This window comes from Nicotiana tabacum, chromosome 16 (assembly GCF_000715075.1).
Source record: "Nicotiana tabacum cultivar K326 chromosome 16, ASM71507v2, whole genome shotgun sequence".
Classification (NCBI taxonomy): domain Eukaryota; kingdom Viridiplantae; phylum Streptophyta; class Magnoliopsida; order Solanales; family Solanaceae; genus Nicotiana; species Nicotiana tabacum.
The window spans coordinates 91,769,498-91,787,130 of record NC_134095.1 but is presented as its reverse complement, the minus strand read 5'-3'; the positions used below and the strand labels follow the sequence as shown (position 1 = coordinate 91,787,130).

The following is a 17,633-nucleotide window of genomic DNA, read 5'->3' as shown; positions in this document are numbered from 1 at the left end:
ACATTTCTTTCCAATTGTGGAAAATCTGCAAGGAGTTGTCAATGGAAAATTACTTGCGAAAAATCCTTCTTTCATGAATTTTTATCAAGTTTCCTGCAAATTATTAGTGTTTCTTGCGAAAATATCTGTAAGTAATTTATATGAGAATTCGAAATCCCCAAGTGATGTACTTAAGAATGTTAAAATTCGCCATTAATAATTACTTATGAAGATTTTTCTATAGGACCTTTTTTCATAGCAAAATTCACAAGAAATTACATTACATGCGAAATTTCCTATATAAAATTCCGAGGAAAATCCCCATGTAATTTGTAGCGATACATCTGTAATGCATGCGTTTTGATCTATTTAGAATCCATTAGCTCTTATAGTGTTGATCATCACAAATTACAATAAGAGAAGTAGGATATGTAGCTTGTATTTATTACTACTAATAAAGATGCGAAAAAGGTAAAGATACAGGAAAGCTATATAAACTAAGGAAATAGTTTGAAAAAAAAAAAAAAAAGGAACTGGCAAACTCAAAGTGCATATGGCACTTCTATTGGGTCGTATAAACCCAACTATATAACAGTCAAGCAAAAAGGCTCGGCTTTTACAACCATATATTACATAAGACACAGTGTGATCCTTCTTATTCGCACAACTCATGCAACGAACTCCCGAGTGGACTGGCACCAAAGGTCATATGATTTCTGGAGATTTGGCCAGTCCGAAGACGTTGTCGTGAAGTCTTGCAGCCAGTTGGTGAGAATTACCTCTTGGTCGATTGTGGGCAGCGATGAGATCAATTCGTCCATTGTCTTCTCCATCTCAACCTTCTCGTACCCTGTCAATACTGGATACGAAAGCCCGTTGTCTGCATAGCAGAATAATGGAAGCCACAGCACTAGTATGTTGAACTTCACTTGCCTTGGAACTTCGTTTTTCATTCGCTTAAGCTCTCCAAATAATATTGCTACAAGTAAATGCAACGTCAAAATTCACATATCTTAAAACATCGTATTGATAATAATAATAAAAATAATAGTAATACAATAATTATCTACCTGTGATCTTGACAATGAAGCCTTGCACCCTAGAATTAGAGGAAAGAGAAATAGAAGCCAAGCCAGAAGCAAAGCTCCATTGCACCAAAGCTTCATCCACAGCACCACACCCCACCATCTTAGTCGTTATCCATAGCAGTTCTTGTGCGTGTTTCTCAGCCGCCAAGTCATTTACCCTCTCCTCACACGGAACAGCAGATGTTCTCTTGTTTTGAAGAAGGCTCGTGACTGTTCCGACCCATGGGAAAAATGTGCCCAGACCTTTGAGCGAAGAAGCCACAAAAGAACCCAAATGTAGAGATCGAAGAATGCGTGAGGGCCATGTTCCTGAATCCTCCGACATGCGGGGGCTTTTGAGAGAGCCGTAAAGAAATCCTGACGTACGCGCGAATGCTGAAGCCAGGGCCGCACGATTGACTTGGATCATTTCCCCGTGTCCGCATCTGGTGTTCTCATCTACAATCTTGTCAGCCATTCCCATTGCAAACTGGTACTTCCTCGAGGAAGCTGGAATCTCATTTAGCAACGCCAGTATCTGAAATAGCCTTAGATGAATAAAAATAAGTAAAGAGAATAATGATAGTTCAGTAGTTTGTCTTGACAACGTGCCTTTTCCCGTCATTGAAGCCCTACTCAACTTTCATATTGTTGGGGGGACTTCTATTCCCTACCTTATATGTATGTGTAATAAAATAAATAAAATAAGAACAAGTACTTATCTTTTTTCCTCAAAATCCTTCGCACATTGTAGATTAAATTTTAAATAAAGTGGAGCTTCTTATCGACAATTGTTACATTAGGTAGTACTATTAAATATTACAATCTGTTATACACTCAACGAGTCATAGAAAGAGAAAACAGCTTCACATAATTTCATATTGCTTTTTGCATAGATTAAAAGAAAAAAGCTCTACCCTCAGTCCTTATCTTTATTGTTAATCTTACTAGTAGCGGATAGTTATAATATAATTGCAGAATACGGATAATGTGAGAAAGCTACTTCAGAGATCTAGCAGGTGCTGAATATTAATTTGTTAATGAACACTCAATGAGGCATGAGTGTAGCAGTTAAATGGTAGTACTAAGTTCAGATTAAGCCTGCAGAATGAACTTTCTTACCTCTAAGCAATAATGTATTTTTTAGAAAATACAAATCCTCATTATAAATATTATTGAGATGCTCCTATTGTTGGTACTAGTTTTAGGGTACCTACATCAATAAATATAAAATTATTCAGAGCTAGTTTAGAGCGATTAACATTAGTTATTTTTAGGAACTTATAATTTTTAATATTTCAATAACTCAAACATATTATTTAATAATATTTACATAATTTTTAAAAATAATATATTTATTAATATAGGTATACGTGCAAATGATAGAAGATACAAATTATTTTCAAACATTTTTCTTAGTCGAACATTATATTATTCTCTTTGTCAATTTGTGTAATATTCAAAAACTATATTTAATAATTAAAATATATATTTAGTTAGGTACCAAATCTCTTACTTCTAGTAGTATATCTTATTAGAATTATAAGTTCCCCAATATAAGAAGAATGAATGTAAAATATATTTCCATTGAAATTGTCGTCGGATATACAAGGAAAAGATGATAGAAATTACCGTCTCTTCTAGAGACTTCTAGTGTGACCCACATATAAGGTAATAAATTATTTACCTTGTCTCCCAAAGAAAATAATATATTAGATAATATTCTGTAGTTATGCATATATGGTGGTTTCTTTGATGGAAAGAAATCACCATATATTAGGAGTCCCTAGGGTAATTATAATTTATGGAGAAGTCCCTAGGGCTAAAGTATTTGCCTAAGAGTCCCTAACCTACCTATAAATACGCATGTGACTCCATCAGTCTGGCATCCTACGATAGACACAGGCTAGAAGGCTCCTAGGTTTTCTGCCAACATTTTACGAAGGTGATTCCCTACAACACTTGAACAACTATGGCTGAAGGTATGATCCTATTAATATTCCGCTGCGTTGGTTCTGTATTTGTATTCGAAATACAACATGTGATATAAGAGCCTACCTTTAGATGTCTTGTTCAATACCAAATCGTTCAATAATAGCTGCAATATATCTGAATTATTGCATGATGGATTAGGAATTAACTTGATTTTAATTTGAAGGTCTCTCATCCAGACCGTAAATTAGATAATGGATGGCTTCTGTTTCGTAAGTACAGTTTTTAAACACTGTTCCTATCTTCAAATTCGTGAATCTGCATTATAGAGATGCATTGGAAGCATGGATCCATCTGATTTTTTTCCATCGATCATGACCCAATTTTGATCGGAATAGGAATACTCTATAAATCTTTGTGGTTTGCGAATTCATATAACTGTATCAGTTAAATCATGATGCAAACATGATTTATTTTGTATGTGTTTATTACGTGTTTCGGTGTGTCATATTGATTGTGGTATTGGCATTAGAAGGTTCTCAAAATATTATATAGTTTAGAATTTATTTTTCTAATGGGCTATTATATTATCTTGAGCCATAAAATTCAACTTTATTTCTTGGGACATGAATCAACTTACAACCCTATTAAAACTTTGGAGCCTTTTAAATATTTTTGTAAAGTCACTTAGAAATTAAGGCTTAATTCCCGAAGCACTGTCTAACCAAGTTTGCATTAGATTGTAAACTATGTTTTCATAATTTTTCTATGAGGTTCTTATAGTATTCAGATTATTTATAAGAACTACTTTTTTGTTTGGAGTTCTATAAGTGTTATGCTTATGTAACGTGTATACTCATTCTGAATCTAATCAATATTTAGTTTAGTTGATTATTTACACAAATTATTTTGAGATGTCATTTGAGTTTTCTTTTATGTGATGTACTTAGGAGTAGCCACAACATCTTGAGTGCTTAACATAAAAGAAATTAAGTTGTTAAATCACAAAGTTTAGTGATTAAAATTATAATGACATCTATTTAGTCCAGTTATCTTATTAAAATGGTAACCGGCTCTACAGGGAGGTAACCATTTTGGTGAGATTAATTGGAATGAGATAGTAAACCTTTAAGTTAAAATTATCTTACGCCCACAGGTACGGATAAATTTTTATGTATTTTGGTTTACTAGTCTAATAAAGTTAGTAAATTCTATGCATGGGTAGCAACCTTTGCCCACAGGAAGGTCTAGAATTTACTTAAAATCGGTATTTTACACGATTCACCTTTGATGGATTGTACTTCATAGCTTATGTATGTTTATCCTTGTTTTGCAGTCTCTATCGCTTTTCCTATCGCTATTTTTAATGAGAATGCTCAAATTCCAATGCTTTCTGGTGACAATAATGCTGAATGGAAGGAGAAAGTCCTTCTTATTTTAGGGTGCTCGGATCTAGACCTGGCACTCCATGTGGATGAACCACCTATTCCCACGGAATCAAGTACGCCAGCTGCTAAGGCTAATTATGAGAGGTGGGAGCGATCTAATCGCTTAAGTTTAATACTCACAAAAGCTCACATAAAGCCAAAGCATTAGGGGTTATATCCCTAATAGCGATAAGGTCAAAGCTTACATGAAGTCAATTGATGAACAATTTGTAATCTCTGACAAGGCACTGGCCAGCACCCTTATGAAGAGGCTCTCAAGTATGACTTTCGACAGAAATCGTACAGTGCGTGAGCACATTATGGAGATGAAATTCATTGCTGCTAAACTCAAGTCCCTTGAGGTGGATATGTCTGAACCATTTCTTGTGCATTTCATTCTCAACTCCCTTCCTGCGGAATATGGTCCATTCAAGATTTCTTACAACACACATAAGGATAAATGGTCAATCAATGAACTTTTGACTATATGTGTTCAAGAAGAAGAGAGGTTGAAGCATGAGATACCTGAAAGTATTAATATGGTGACTCATGGTAAGAGAAATGCAAAGAAGGGCAAAAGTGTTCCCATGAAGAAGAAAAGCACCTTTGACAAAGATGTTTGTCGTTTCTGTAAGAAGAAATGGCTTGAGAAGAAAGGTAATGTTACCTTTGTATGTTATGAATATAATTTTACTGATGTTTCTGATAATACATGGTGGATTGATTCCGGTGCTACAATTCACATTGCCAAAATCATGCAGGGCTTTCTAACTCAGAGGAAGCCGATAAGAAGTAAACAATACGTTTATTCTGGCAATAGGACGCGTTCACGTGTGAAAGGCGTGGGGACTTATAGGCTCATTTTGAAGGATGGTTTTCACTTAGATTTAGAAAATACTTTTTATGTTCCAGAATATTCTAGAAATTTAATTTCTCTTTCAAGACTATCGATTAGTGGGTATGATTTGAATTTTCATTATCCTTTTGTGAAACTTTGAAAGATAATAAAACTATTGGTTTTGGAAATTTGAATGGAAATTTATATAAATATGAGCTAGACCCCACATTTGAATCTAATGTTTTAACTTTGCATGATAAAGAAATTGGCACTAAGCAATGTATTATCAATGAGAACTCATCTAGTCTTTGGCACAGGAGATTGGGACACATCTCTATTGATAGAGTCAAAAGGTTGGTTAATGATGGAGTTCTAAAAGCTCTTGATTTTTCTGACTTTGGGACTTGTGTGGACTGCATAAAGGGTAAGCAGACCAACAAATCATCTAAAGGTGCCAAAAGGAGTTCTCGATTACTTGAGATCATACACACAGACATATGTGGACCTTTTCCTACCCCTTGCTTGAATGGTGAGAGATATTTTATCTCATTTATTGATGACTATTCAAGATATATGTATCTCTATTTTCTGTTTAACAAATCAGAATCACTTGATGCTTTTAAAGTTTATAAAACAGAAGTAGAGAAACAAACTGGTGCTCAGATCAAAATTGTAATATCTGATAGGGGTGGAGAATATTATGGTAGGTACACAGATAAGGGACAAGTTAGGGGTCCATTTGCTGAGTTCCTTGAAAGTGAAGGTATAATTGCTCAATATACCATGCCAGAAACACCACAACAAAATAGTGTGGCAGAAAGAAAGAATCGGACATTAATGGACATGGTAAGAAGCATGACTAGCAGATCAAGAGAACCTTTATCCTTATGGAGTGAAGCCTTAAAAACCAATGTGTATATTTTAAATAGGGTTCCATCCAAGGCTGTACCCAAGACATCTTTTGAGTTATGGAAAGGATGAAACCTAATTTAAATCATTTACACGTTTGGGGATGTCCAACTGAAGTAAGGGTTTATAACCCACAACTAAAGAAGTTGGATGAAAGAACAATAAGCGGTTATTTTATAGGCTATGAAGTTAACTCTAAGGGATTTAGGTTTTATTGTCCTTCTCATTCTCCTAAAATTGTTGAAGCTAGGAACGCTAAATTTCTTGAGGAGCATGAAGAGAGTGGGAGTGATTTGACTCAAAAGGTGGAATTGGAAGAAATAAAGGAACCACCTGTGGTACCTTTATATATTGGGAACTTGAATGTTGCTCAGAAAAATTCTCATGAACTATCTGAACAACAAGTTCAAGAGCCACCACCACTTGAGGATCCACATGAAGATCAACCCGCTTTACCTGAACCCACTGAAGAAGTGTCTAAACTAGTGGGAGTGCAAAAATCCTCAAGAATTCGAAAATCAGCAATTTCTAGTGACTATGTTGTATGTCTCCAAGAGTCTGATTATGATATTGGACGAAAAGATGATCCACGCTAATTTTCACAAGCCATGAGTGGAGAAAACTCCACACTTTGGTATGATGCCATGAAAAAAGAGTTAGAATCTATGGCTAAAAACAAAGTCTGGGATCTCGTCGAATTACCAAAGGGATCCTCTACCATAGGTTCCAAGTGGGTCTTTAAAACTAAAAGAGACTCATTGGGTAATATCGAATGATATAAAGCCAGACTTGTAACCAAGGGTTTTACTCAAAGGGAAGGTATTGGTTACCATGAAACCTTCTCTCTAGTATCAAAGAAGGATTCATTGAGAATAATCATGGCATTAGTAGCTCATTTGATTTAGAGTTACATCAAATGGATGTGAAAACATCTTTCCTGAATGGAGATCTTGAAGAGGAAGTATACATGAGTCAGCCTGAAGGATTTTGTGATAAGGACAAAAGTCACCTTGTTTACAAGTTGAATAAATCCATTTATGGGCTAAAGCAGGCTTCCCGCCAATGGTATATTAAATTTCATATTGTTATTTATTCATTTGGATTTACGGAGAACATCATTGATCAGTGTATATACCTTAAGATAAGTGGGAGCAAATATATTTTTCTAATCCTATATGTGGATGATATTTTGCTTGCAAGTAGTGATTTGGGATTGTTGCACGAGACTAAACAGTTCCTTATCCAGAATTTTGAGATGATGGATATGGGTGAAGCCTCTTATGTCATTGACATAGAGATTCACAGAGACAGATCACAAAGATTACTTGGACTGTCTCAAAAGGCCTACATTGAAAGAATTCTGGAAAGATTCGGGATGACGAGCTGTTCACTATAGCAGCACCCATAATTAAAGGTGACAAATTCTCATTGAATCAATGTCCACAAAATGCATTAGAAAATGAGCAAATGAAAGACATTCCTTATGCTTCCCTTGTTGGGAGTCTTATGTATGCACAGGTTTGTACTAGACCTGATATTTCTTTTGTGGTAGGAATACTTGGCAAATATCAAAGTAACCCTGGTCTTGACCATTGGAAAGCTGGTAAAAGGGTCTTGAGATATTTGCAAGAAACCAAGGATTTTAAGCTCACATACAGATGCTTTGACTCATTGGAGGTGATTGGATATTCAGACTCTGATCTGGGTGGATGCAAAGACACTGGTAAATCTACTTCAGGATACATTTTCCTTCTTGTTAGAGGTGCTATGTCTTGGAGAAGTGTCAAGCAGACCATTGTTGCAGCATCCACAATGGAAGCTGAATTTATAGCATGCTATGAAGCTACATCACAGGCATTATGGTTGAAAAATTTTATTTTCGGCCTTAGGATTGTCGATTCCATTTCAAGGCCATTGAGAATTTTTTGTGACAATTCAGCTGCAGTTTTCTTTTGTAAGAATAATAAAAGTGGCAGCCGAAGCAAGCACATCGACATAAAGTACTTGATGGTTAGAGACTATGTGAAGAAGCAAGATGTGAATTTTGAGCATGTTAGTACTACTTTGATGATTGTTGATCCTATGACTAAAGGTCTCCGGGCTAATATTTTCAAGGATCATGTAACCCATATGGGGCTTAGTAGCTCACTTTAGTCTTGCTTTGCTCTCTAACAGTTTGTCTAGACATTATGTTTATTTTGATATACATGACAGTGCACACTTTTGGTTTTTCATGTATTATTTGTGATCATTGGATCAATAAAGCTGGACTCTGAATGACTTATATTAAGTTCGTTCATAAAGTTTTTAGACACTTTATTAGAATATATTGTGCATTGTAATACATGGAAGGAAGTGTTTGTTTAAAAACATGACCGCCATGATTCGTGTAATAATATATTCTAGTTAAAGTGATTGTTGCATAACTTTTAGTTGAGTGATAAAGTTTATGGCCATATTATATGTTTATATCTCATAAAGGATTATATGATTTTAATATGTGGGCCAAGTGGGAGAATGTTAGAAATTACCGTCTCTTCTAGAGACTTCTAGTGTGACCCACATATAAGGTAATAAATTATTTATCTTGCCTCCCAAAGGAAATAATATATCACATAATATTCAGTAGTTATGCATATATAGTAGTTTCTTTGATGGAAAGAAATTACCATATATTAGGAGTCCCTAGGGTAATTATAATTTATGGAGAAGTCCCTAGGGCTAAAGTATTTGCCTAAGAGTCCCTAACCTACCTATTAATACGCCTGTGACTCCATCAGTCTGGCATCCTACGATAGGTACAGGCTAGAAGGCTCCTAGGTTTTCTGCCAACATTTTACGAAGGTGATTCCCTACAACACTTGAACAACTATGGCTGAAGGTATGCTCCTATTAATATTCCGCTGCGTTGGTTCTGTATTTGTATTCGAAATACAACAAAAGAAACGTAATATTACTTCTATTTCCCCAAAGAATATCTACTTTAAAGTCCTTAATATTAGGACTTCAAACATAAATAAGTAAAGATTTAATAATAAAAAATTTAAAAAATTTAAAGTCCTCTATATTAGGATAATAACTTAATTACAATTTTGTCTAATGTAATGTTTATTTTTAAAGGGTAAAAAATGCGAAAGAAATTTCGTTAAGGGCTTTCGTGCTTTTAAGATATATATATACTATATATATATATATATATATATATATATATATATATATATATATATATAATAACTTAATTACAATTTTGTCTAATGTAATGTTTATTTTTAAAGGGTAAAAAATGCGAAAGAAATTTCGTTAAGGACTATATATACATCTTAAGATATATATATATATATATATATATATATATATATATATATATATATATATATATATATATATATATATATTACGATCTTTAAAGTCTTCGATTTCTGAGCATGAGAGACAATAATATGATATTCCCAATAAAAAGAACAAAACGTCAACCAAAAGTTACGCAATGCTAATACTGAAGGGAACCATAGAAGGGTGTGTTTGGTACGAAGGAGATAATTTTTCAAATGTCATTTTTAGCTACAGAACACAACAAATTTTAAACGAGAAAAAAAATGACTTTTTCGCTTATATTTTTTCGATATAATTTAAAAACAATGAAATGGGGAGACAAAATTTCTTCAAAAAATATCTTCAAATACGTCGAAGCCAAGTAAGCTTTCGAAATACCAAAGGATGCATCCGACTGGATCCAACTCCCTTCCATTTTCTAGCCTTTCCATTTCTCCAAGTTCTTACTTAGATTGGAGACACTTGTCATGATTAAATATTAATGGGTAAAATTTAATTGAATAAAATAAAACTCCTAACCATAATTAATAAAGTATTTAATTCCTTCTTTTATTTATTTCCAAATAATAGCTTTTACAATACCACAATTATAGCTACACATTATCTAAGATTCCTTTTTTCTTTCTTGTAGTAATTTTCTTTCCAACCAATTCTAGCAGCGTTTTCTTTCGTAGTATTCATATGCAAGTCTAAATGATCCCAAAGTTTATTGGTACAAATGAATGATAAACATCCATATGTTAATTTTGAGATGTGACCACAAATCTACCATTGAAAAGGAGAAAGTAAGAAAACAATAATAATTCAAAGCTCTCCAATACATGGTTATGCTATGAATAAAATTAAATTTTTCGGTTAAAATTAGATTGAGTTTTTAAATAATTATTTCAATTTTTTTTTAAAGGATAGTGAACTCCAGAATAATGAAAAGAAAATTATGGAATGGAAGGGTAAATTTACTACGGCAGATTGCAACTTAGGTTTTTAAAAGGATTGAGATGCATGTTGGTAAATTCTTCTGAAAATTATATACAAAATATTTATTACTTAATTATGGTTAATGCCTTATTTTAGTTAATTAAATCTAGATCATTAATTTTAAAATGGTACAGGTGTTTCGTATTCAAGCATGAACTCAGGGAAACGAAGGTAACAGGAAATGGAGAGGAATCAAAACCCATCCGACTTATATTTTCACGTTACGTCTGACGATCCAACTACGTGTAGAGAGAAGAGGGAGGTCATTTGACGTGTGACTATCTCAAATACGTGTAAGCTTATGCGCTCATGCTATGACGCGTGGCAGTTGCATGCATGCATAACATAGCCATGTTTTGTTTTTAACACCCTCCATCGAGGAAAACTGCAGACCGAAAACGGCAGACTTATAACCACCTTACATACAACAGTATTTAGCTACGACTCAAAAGGCAGTAGTTTCCGCTGGCGGGTTATGCTATTATGTCAGCACAGCAACATTCATGTTCATATTCACCAAGAATTAGGTATCTCAAACGCGTACTTCCTCCGTTTTCGGAATCTGTTTGACTGACTACGGAGTTTAAAAAAAATAAAAAATTTTTAAATTTATAATCCTAAACAAGTTAAAGAAAATTTAGAGTATTTGTATAACTATAAAAACTTCTCTTTAATAGTAGAATTAAAAATTTAAATTAAATTAGTTCCCAATTTAAAAAGATCATTTTTTTTGGAACGGACCAAAACCAAACACGTTCACCGAAATGTATGGAGTATCTTTCCTTCTCTTTCCCCAACTATCGCTACCCTACCCGAATACAAGCTTCTGCTTTCCATGTTCTACCCATTTTACTTCACCCTATCCATAAAATATAGGGTAGATTCAGGAATAGTTAATTGATTAATTTCAGAGACAAAATATTTAATTATTCTCAAATGATATAAATAAATGAAACTAGGAAAAGTGAACCAATAGCCACTGACTCTTTTTTCCCCTTCTAGTCTAAGATCAAGAAAGTGCATGTCTAATGAAATACTTCACACAAATTAGGAGGCAAATAACTCATACTAAAAGCATATAACCTTTTTCACTTATTATATATCCCACAAAACAAGTCGGAAGGTGATCATTCAATCGATCACTCAGAGCATCTTTCAATCTTTCCTTCATATACTTCACAACATTATATCTCTCAACTTTTCATTTTAATCATACAAATATCAAGTGGTGTTTAAATTATTCGTCCATGTTAAAATTACAACTTCTAAAGGCATAGCGTCAAACACCACCGTATAAACTGAGTAGCTATATTATCCAACTTTATTTAGAGAAGGAAGATTACTTATCAAAAATGTGATTAGAATCAATAAATTCATCATACTTGAATGAACTCAAATGATTTGTGTGTTATCAGTTTGGAAAACAGTAAAAGCAGAAAAACACGGAGTATATAAAAACAAAACTCTTCTAGAGAAAAAAAAAGAAGTCTAATTAATTATTAAGTGATAATCAAATAGTTAACTTACATGCGTGAGAGCTCTACCAAGAGCTTTAGCAGGAGAAGCTTGATTAGAATCTTCATGAAGAACCAAATCCAAAGAAAAAGCACCAGAGGAAGAAGACAACATTGAAGCTGATGGCAACATTAAGTCAAGGGACGATGATCCAATTCCACCACTATCAAGCGAATACGAAGAGCCAACAGCGAAAGGACAGTGATCCATCAACACCCTAAGAACCCAAACTGCCAACCAAGTCATGAGCATCAGCATGAACCTCAAGTGGTCCGCTGGCTTCCACTTCTCCGACTGCTGGTCAGCCGCCTTGGCGTTCGACGCCACCGCCACAAGGGTCTTTGCCGCTGCGTTCACCGTTGTCATGAAGACAGAGTTGAGAAGCGCCGATGGTCTCGTCTTGTAGGAACCATAGTCTACCACTGCTAGATCCATAGCCATGACTTCCGTGGCTAACTTTGCGTGTATATACTGTTGAGTTGTGGTTTATTTTCTTCCCAAAGAAGAAGAGAGCTTATATTAAAGTTTTTTCTACGTCGAGACAAATAAAATCTCCCCCATTTCATATTATATGACGTAGTTTGACTCGGTAGGAAGTTTAAGAAAAAAGAAGAAGACTTTTTAAACTTGTGATCTTACAAGCTTCACGCTAAAAAGTTTGTGGTACCATGATATTTGCGTGACTATAAAATATTCTCATTAAGGGTAAATAAGTAAAACGAAAGAGTTTAAAGTTGAATTATTTCTAAATTTAAAAATGTGTCATTTGTTTTGGAACTGACTAAAAAGGAAAGTATTTCATTTAATATGAAACGGAGGGAGTACTAATTTTTGGAAAATAAAAAGGAAGACTTTTAAAATTACATCTTTAAATTTGTTTACCTCGAAAATACGAGTAACAATTAAATTTATCTTGTGGTTTTAAAGATATGTGATTTAATTCAATACAAATTACTCCCTCCGTTTCATATTATATGAAGCAGTTTGATTCGACACGAATTTTAAGAAAAAAGAAGAAATTTTTGAAACTTGTGGTCTTAAAAGCTTAAGGGGTAAAAGGTTTGTGGGACCATGACATTTGTGTGGTTATAAAAACTTCTCATTAAGGATAAATACGTAAAAGGAAGAGTTTAAAGTTATTTTAAATTTAGAAATGTGTTATTTGTTTTGGAACAGACTAAAAAGGAAAGTACCTCATCTAATATAAAACGGAGGGAGTAATAATAAAGAGAAATGAAGTAGAAATGGAAGAGACAAGTGAATCAAACCAATGTTACTTGACAGCGGTGATCTCGAGCTTAGTGACCCCTAGATGGGCTTAGAGAAATAAGAACAATTATGCAAGAAATATAAAGCTAAAGGACAATTCTGATGAACAGTAAGCAAAAGGTAGAGAGTATATTCTTTGCTCAATGATTAGATGATGTTACAAATGATTGGGGTTCCCTTTATATAACAGGAGAATGCCTAAATAAGGTATATTTCTATTTACAGTAAGGAATATTCTTGGTACATCTGTCTAACCGCCTAGTACGGAATCGTACAATCTTATTCCGGGATTTGCGCCATGATCTTGGGGACATGGCAGGAATCTAGCTCATTCCGTTGCAAACGCATAACGGTACTATTTTGGGGTCGAGTACACTTGGCATCGGTATTCCTCGAACTCCTATCTCCGGGTATTGCACTTTGTCTTCGAGCTTGAGTTTAGTCCACCGGTTTCGAACTCGACCTCACCCGGACTCGGCCTTAGGACAGAACCTCGAGCCTATAAATCGGAGGCATATGATTTTGACTGTATACAGATAGTCCCCGCGTTTCTTAGAATAAGATGATAAGAAACGATTTGAACCTCGATTTTTCTAAGCCTCTTATGATGATTTCATGACCGTGACGTAGGCGCTTGAAGTGATCTAAAATGTCATGTCAGCACGCTTCCCAAAAACATCAAATGCGCGCCAGCACTGGTCGGCCACTAGCGCCGTCAAACCGTCATTGCCTTTCTATAAATATGAGGCTACATTGTTGAACAAAGAACTGTACTCATTTCATCTTCATTTACTTTGATTCTTTCCCTTCTTTATTTCTTTCTAATCATTTGTTTCCATGGTTCGAACCTACGACCTCCTGGTCGCATGACATCAACTTTACCAGTTACGCCAAGGCTCCCTTTTTCAAAGCTTCGATTCAAAACAATGAGAGAAGGGCACAAAATCCTTCCCGCATCAGAAAATATGAGAACTTCACCTGCCGCTCATCTCTCTTAACTTCAACCTGGTGTGTCACTTCATTCCTTTTGCTTTCCATGGAGTGAGGTGGCACTATCATCTTCTAACTTTTGCATCCTATACCGGTACAACGTCCCAATGATGAATATTTTTGGATCGTTACTCGTGCATCTTGCAACCTTTTTTTGTTTTTCTTGTGATAGAAGGTGAAGCTACATCTTCTTGTCTTCCCTTTTGGTCTTTTTCTTTTGCCGCTCTTTTTTAACGGATTATGGCCCAAAATTTCAACAGAATGCTCCCCCGCTACTGGAAATAAAGTTACATTTATCGAGGGTTTTCTGCCTTAAATTTCTTCAAGCACACAAACATTTCCAAAGATCAAAATTGGGTCCTCGGAAAGGAGGTTCCCGAAGATGCCGCTCGACGTGGCCCTAAAAGTAGATTAGTTTCTTGGCTTTTGTTTTTTGTTTCTTTGTTCCTGTGTAAGGATCCTTCGTGGTTGTAAATATATTTTGTAACCATCTATTGGAAATATAAAATGATCTCTTTGTCTCATTTTTGGCTCGTGTTGAATTCCGTTCCGTCTTTATTTGTGAAATTTTTTATTGCATAACTTTAGTGATTAGTCCGAATACCGGACTCAGAACATAATAAACCCATAGGTTTTTAATCGATCAATATAATACCCCTTAATCTTTTTGTTTATCCACGAGCTAAGCTTAAATTGATTTGATGCGAGCTCGGGACATCGGGACTCCTCAGTCCGAGTTGAGTCAGAGCAAGGTTTCGAATTTGAAATAAAGTTAGCCCTTAGGCTTCGTAGATAGTCCCTGAGTGATAATTTTCTTAAAATCGGGTAGCCCTTGGGCTTAGTAGTCGAGTGTAAACTTGCTCGAACTCAAAATAAAGTTAGCCCTTAGGCTTTTTTAAAGTCCCCCAGTGAGAATTTTCTCAAACTCGGGTAGCCCTTGTGCTTAGTAGTCAAGTGAGAACTTGCTCGAACTTGAAATAAGATGATAAGAAATGACTTGAGTCTCGATCTCCTCGATGTCTCGATCATTATGCCGATCTCATGATGTCACCGTCCGGAGTGTTTGAAAGGTCGCGTCTGCACAATTTCCAAGGTCATTAATTAGAGGCGGCTGACGGTCGGCCTTTTGGCTTCCCCAATACACTTAAGTGACTTCTATAAATACGCTAACTTCATAATTTTGCAAACTTTATTTCTCAATTCGTTGCCAAATCTTGCTAGTTCTTTCAATTTCCCTAAAACCATACTTTTCTCAATTTGTTCTTTACTCCATCAACAACCTTTTCTTCTTCACTTGAACTGCAATGGCTAAAACATCCAAAACCATTCACCAACAAGAAAAAGCTTCTTCGTCATCACATCCATCCAGAAGTAAACTAGTGGTGCCACCTCGCATCGAGGAGTGCATTCCCCTACCATGTGAAATAACATCCGATTTCAAAATTGAAAAACCTGTATCGACACGAGGCCGATGTGGGCCCATGTCTCGATACATCTGTTTGATAACCAAGGATGAGCTTAAGTAGGTAAAGAAGGATCGCAATTGGAATGACAAATATGTGGTTATTCCTTCCTCGGAAGAGGACATCACTACCCATAAAGTGGGGTACTTAAGCGTGTACACCTACCTATTTATGCTTGGATTTCGTAGTTCCAGCCCTGGGTCCCATAGACCCAGTTATATTTGATTTCTGCCAATAATACCAAGTGACACTCAGCGAGGTCTACCCTTCATTCTGGCGAATTGTCAATTTGATTAGTTCGTTCTCCACTTCGGGTATGAGGGTTGGCATAAATTCGGCCACGAAGTCAGCTAGGATTTGAGACTTGATGGCCATTCGAGGTTGATATTCGATATCGTACCTGCTAAGGTCGATAGCCATTTGGCCAATCGGCCCGATAGCTCGGGCATATGCAAAACATTTCGAAGGGGGAACGTGGTTAATACACATATTAGATGACATTGAAAATATGGTTTTAGCTTTCTAGATGTGCTTATCAATGCAAGTGCTAATTTTTCTAAGTAGGGGTACCTAGTTTCAGCATCTCCTAGAGTTCGGCTTACGTAATAAATAGGAAATTGCATACCTTGCTCTTCTCGAACTAGTACCCCACTTACCTCTATCTCGTACACTGCCAAGTATAGATAAAGTTTTTCATCTACCTTCGGGGTGTGAAGCAAAGGCGGGCTCGACAGATATCGCTTTAATTCTTCTAAGGCTTCCTGACATTCTGGGGTCCACGCGAAATACTTTTTCTTTTGAGCAAGGAAAAGAACCACTGACTCTGATCGGACGACCTCGAAATGAATCGACCCAAGGCAGCTATTTTCCCTATTAGCCTTTGCACGACCTTCACACTATCCACGATCATGATATCCTCGATAGCCTTGATCTTATCGGGGTTGATTTAGATACCCCGATTTGACACCATGAAGCCGAGGAACTTACTCGAGCCAACTCCGAAGGCACATTTCTCCGAGTTAAGCTTCATGTTGTGTTGCCTTAAAATTTCGAATTTTTCCTACAGATGATCTAAATGGTCCTCTGCGTGTAGGGACTTAACCAACATATCATCAATATAAACTTCCATTGTTTTGCCTATTTGTTTTTGGAACATTTTGTTAACTAGGCATTGGTGTAGCTCCTGTATTTTTTAGCCCGGAGGGCATTATGTTGTAACAATAAGTTCCAAACTTAGTAATAAATGAAGTCCTTTCTTGGTCCTCCAGGTTCACCTGAATCTGATTGTACCTGGAGTAGGCATCGAGAAAAGTTAGGGTCTCGTGGCCAGCCGTGGCATCGATCATACGATCGATGTTTGGCAAAGGGAAAGAATCTTTTGGACATGATTTGTTCATGTCTTTATAATCTATGAACATTATAAGTTTGTTTCCTTTTTAGGAACTACAACTATGTTCGCTAACCACTCGGGGTATTTTACTTCCCGAATAGATCCTATTTTAAGAAGTTTTGTTACCTCGTCTTTTATGAAAGTGTGCTTTACCTCGGACTTAGACCTCCTTTTTTGCTTCACCGGTTTGAACCTGGGATCAGTTCTTAGCCCATGCATGGTGATTTTTGGTGGAATCCCCGTCATATCTAAATGGGACCAAGCAAAGAAATCCATATTATCAATAAGACATTGAATGAGTTTTTCCTGAGTTCGGGGGTTAATCTCGTTCCCAGGTATACCTTTCCCTCTGGCATATATTCGATCAAAATGATCTGCTCCAGCTCCTCGATAGTTGATTTGGCTGCATCTGATTCTTTGGAACGACAAAGGTTTGAGGAGTAAGGAAATCCTTATCTTCGTCTTCCATTACCTGTTGCACCGATTCTGTCGAGGCTGGAGGCGGTGATTGCTATTTGGCCGCATGTTTACCTTCGATGCTTG

The 17,633-nt window shown here is 35.8% G+C and overlaps 1 protein-coding gene across 1 annotated transcript; it reads right to left on the bottom strand.

Annotated features, from left to right (window-relative positions):
* Positions 1-393: 393 nt before the first annotated feature.
* Positions 394-12,482, bottom strand: LOC107812747 (uncharacterized). Its single transcript, XM_016637913.2, has 3 exons — positions 11,991-12,482; positions 1,050-1,584; positions 394-958 (listed from the first exon to the last, which is right to left on the bottom strand). Exons 1-3 carry the CDS (start codon positions 12,417-12,419, stop codon positions 648-650), a joined length of 1,275 nt encoding a protein of 424 aa, XP_016493399.1. The 5' UTR covers positions 12,420-12,482; the 3' UTR covers positions 394-647.
* Between the last annotated feature and the right edge of the window lie 5,151 nt (positions 12,483-17,633).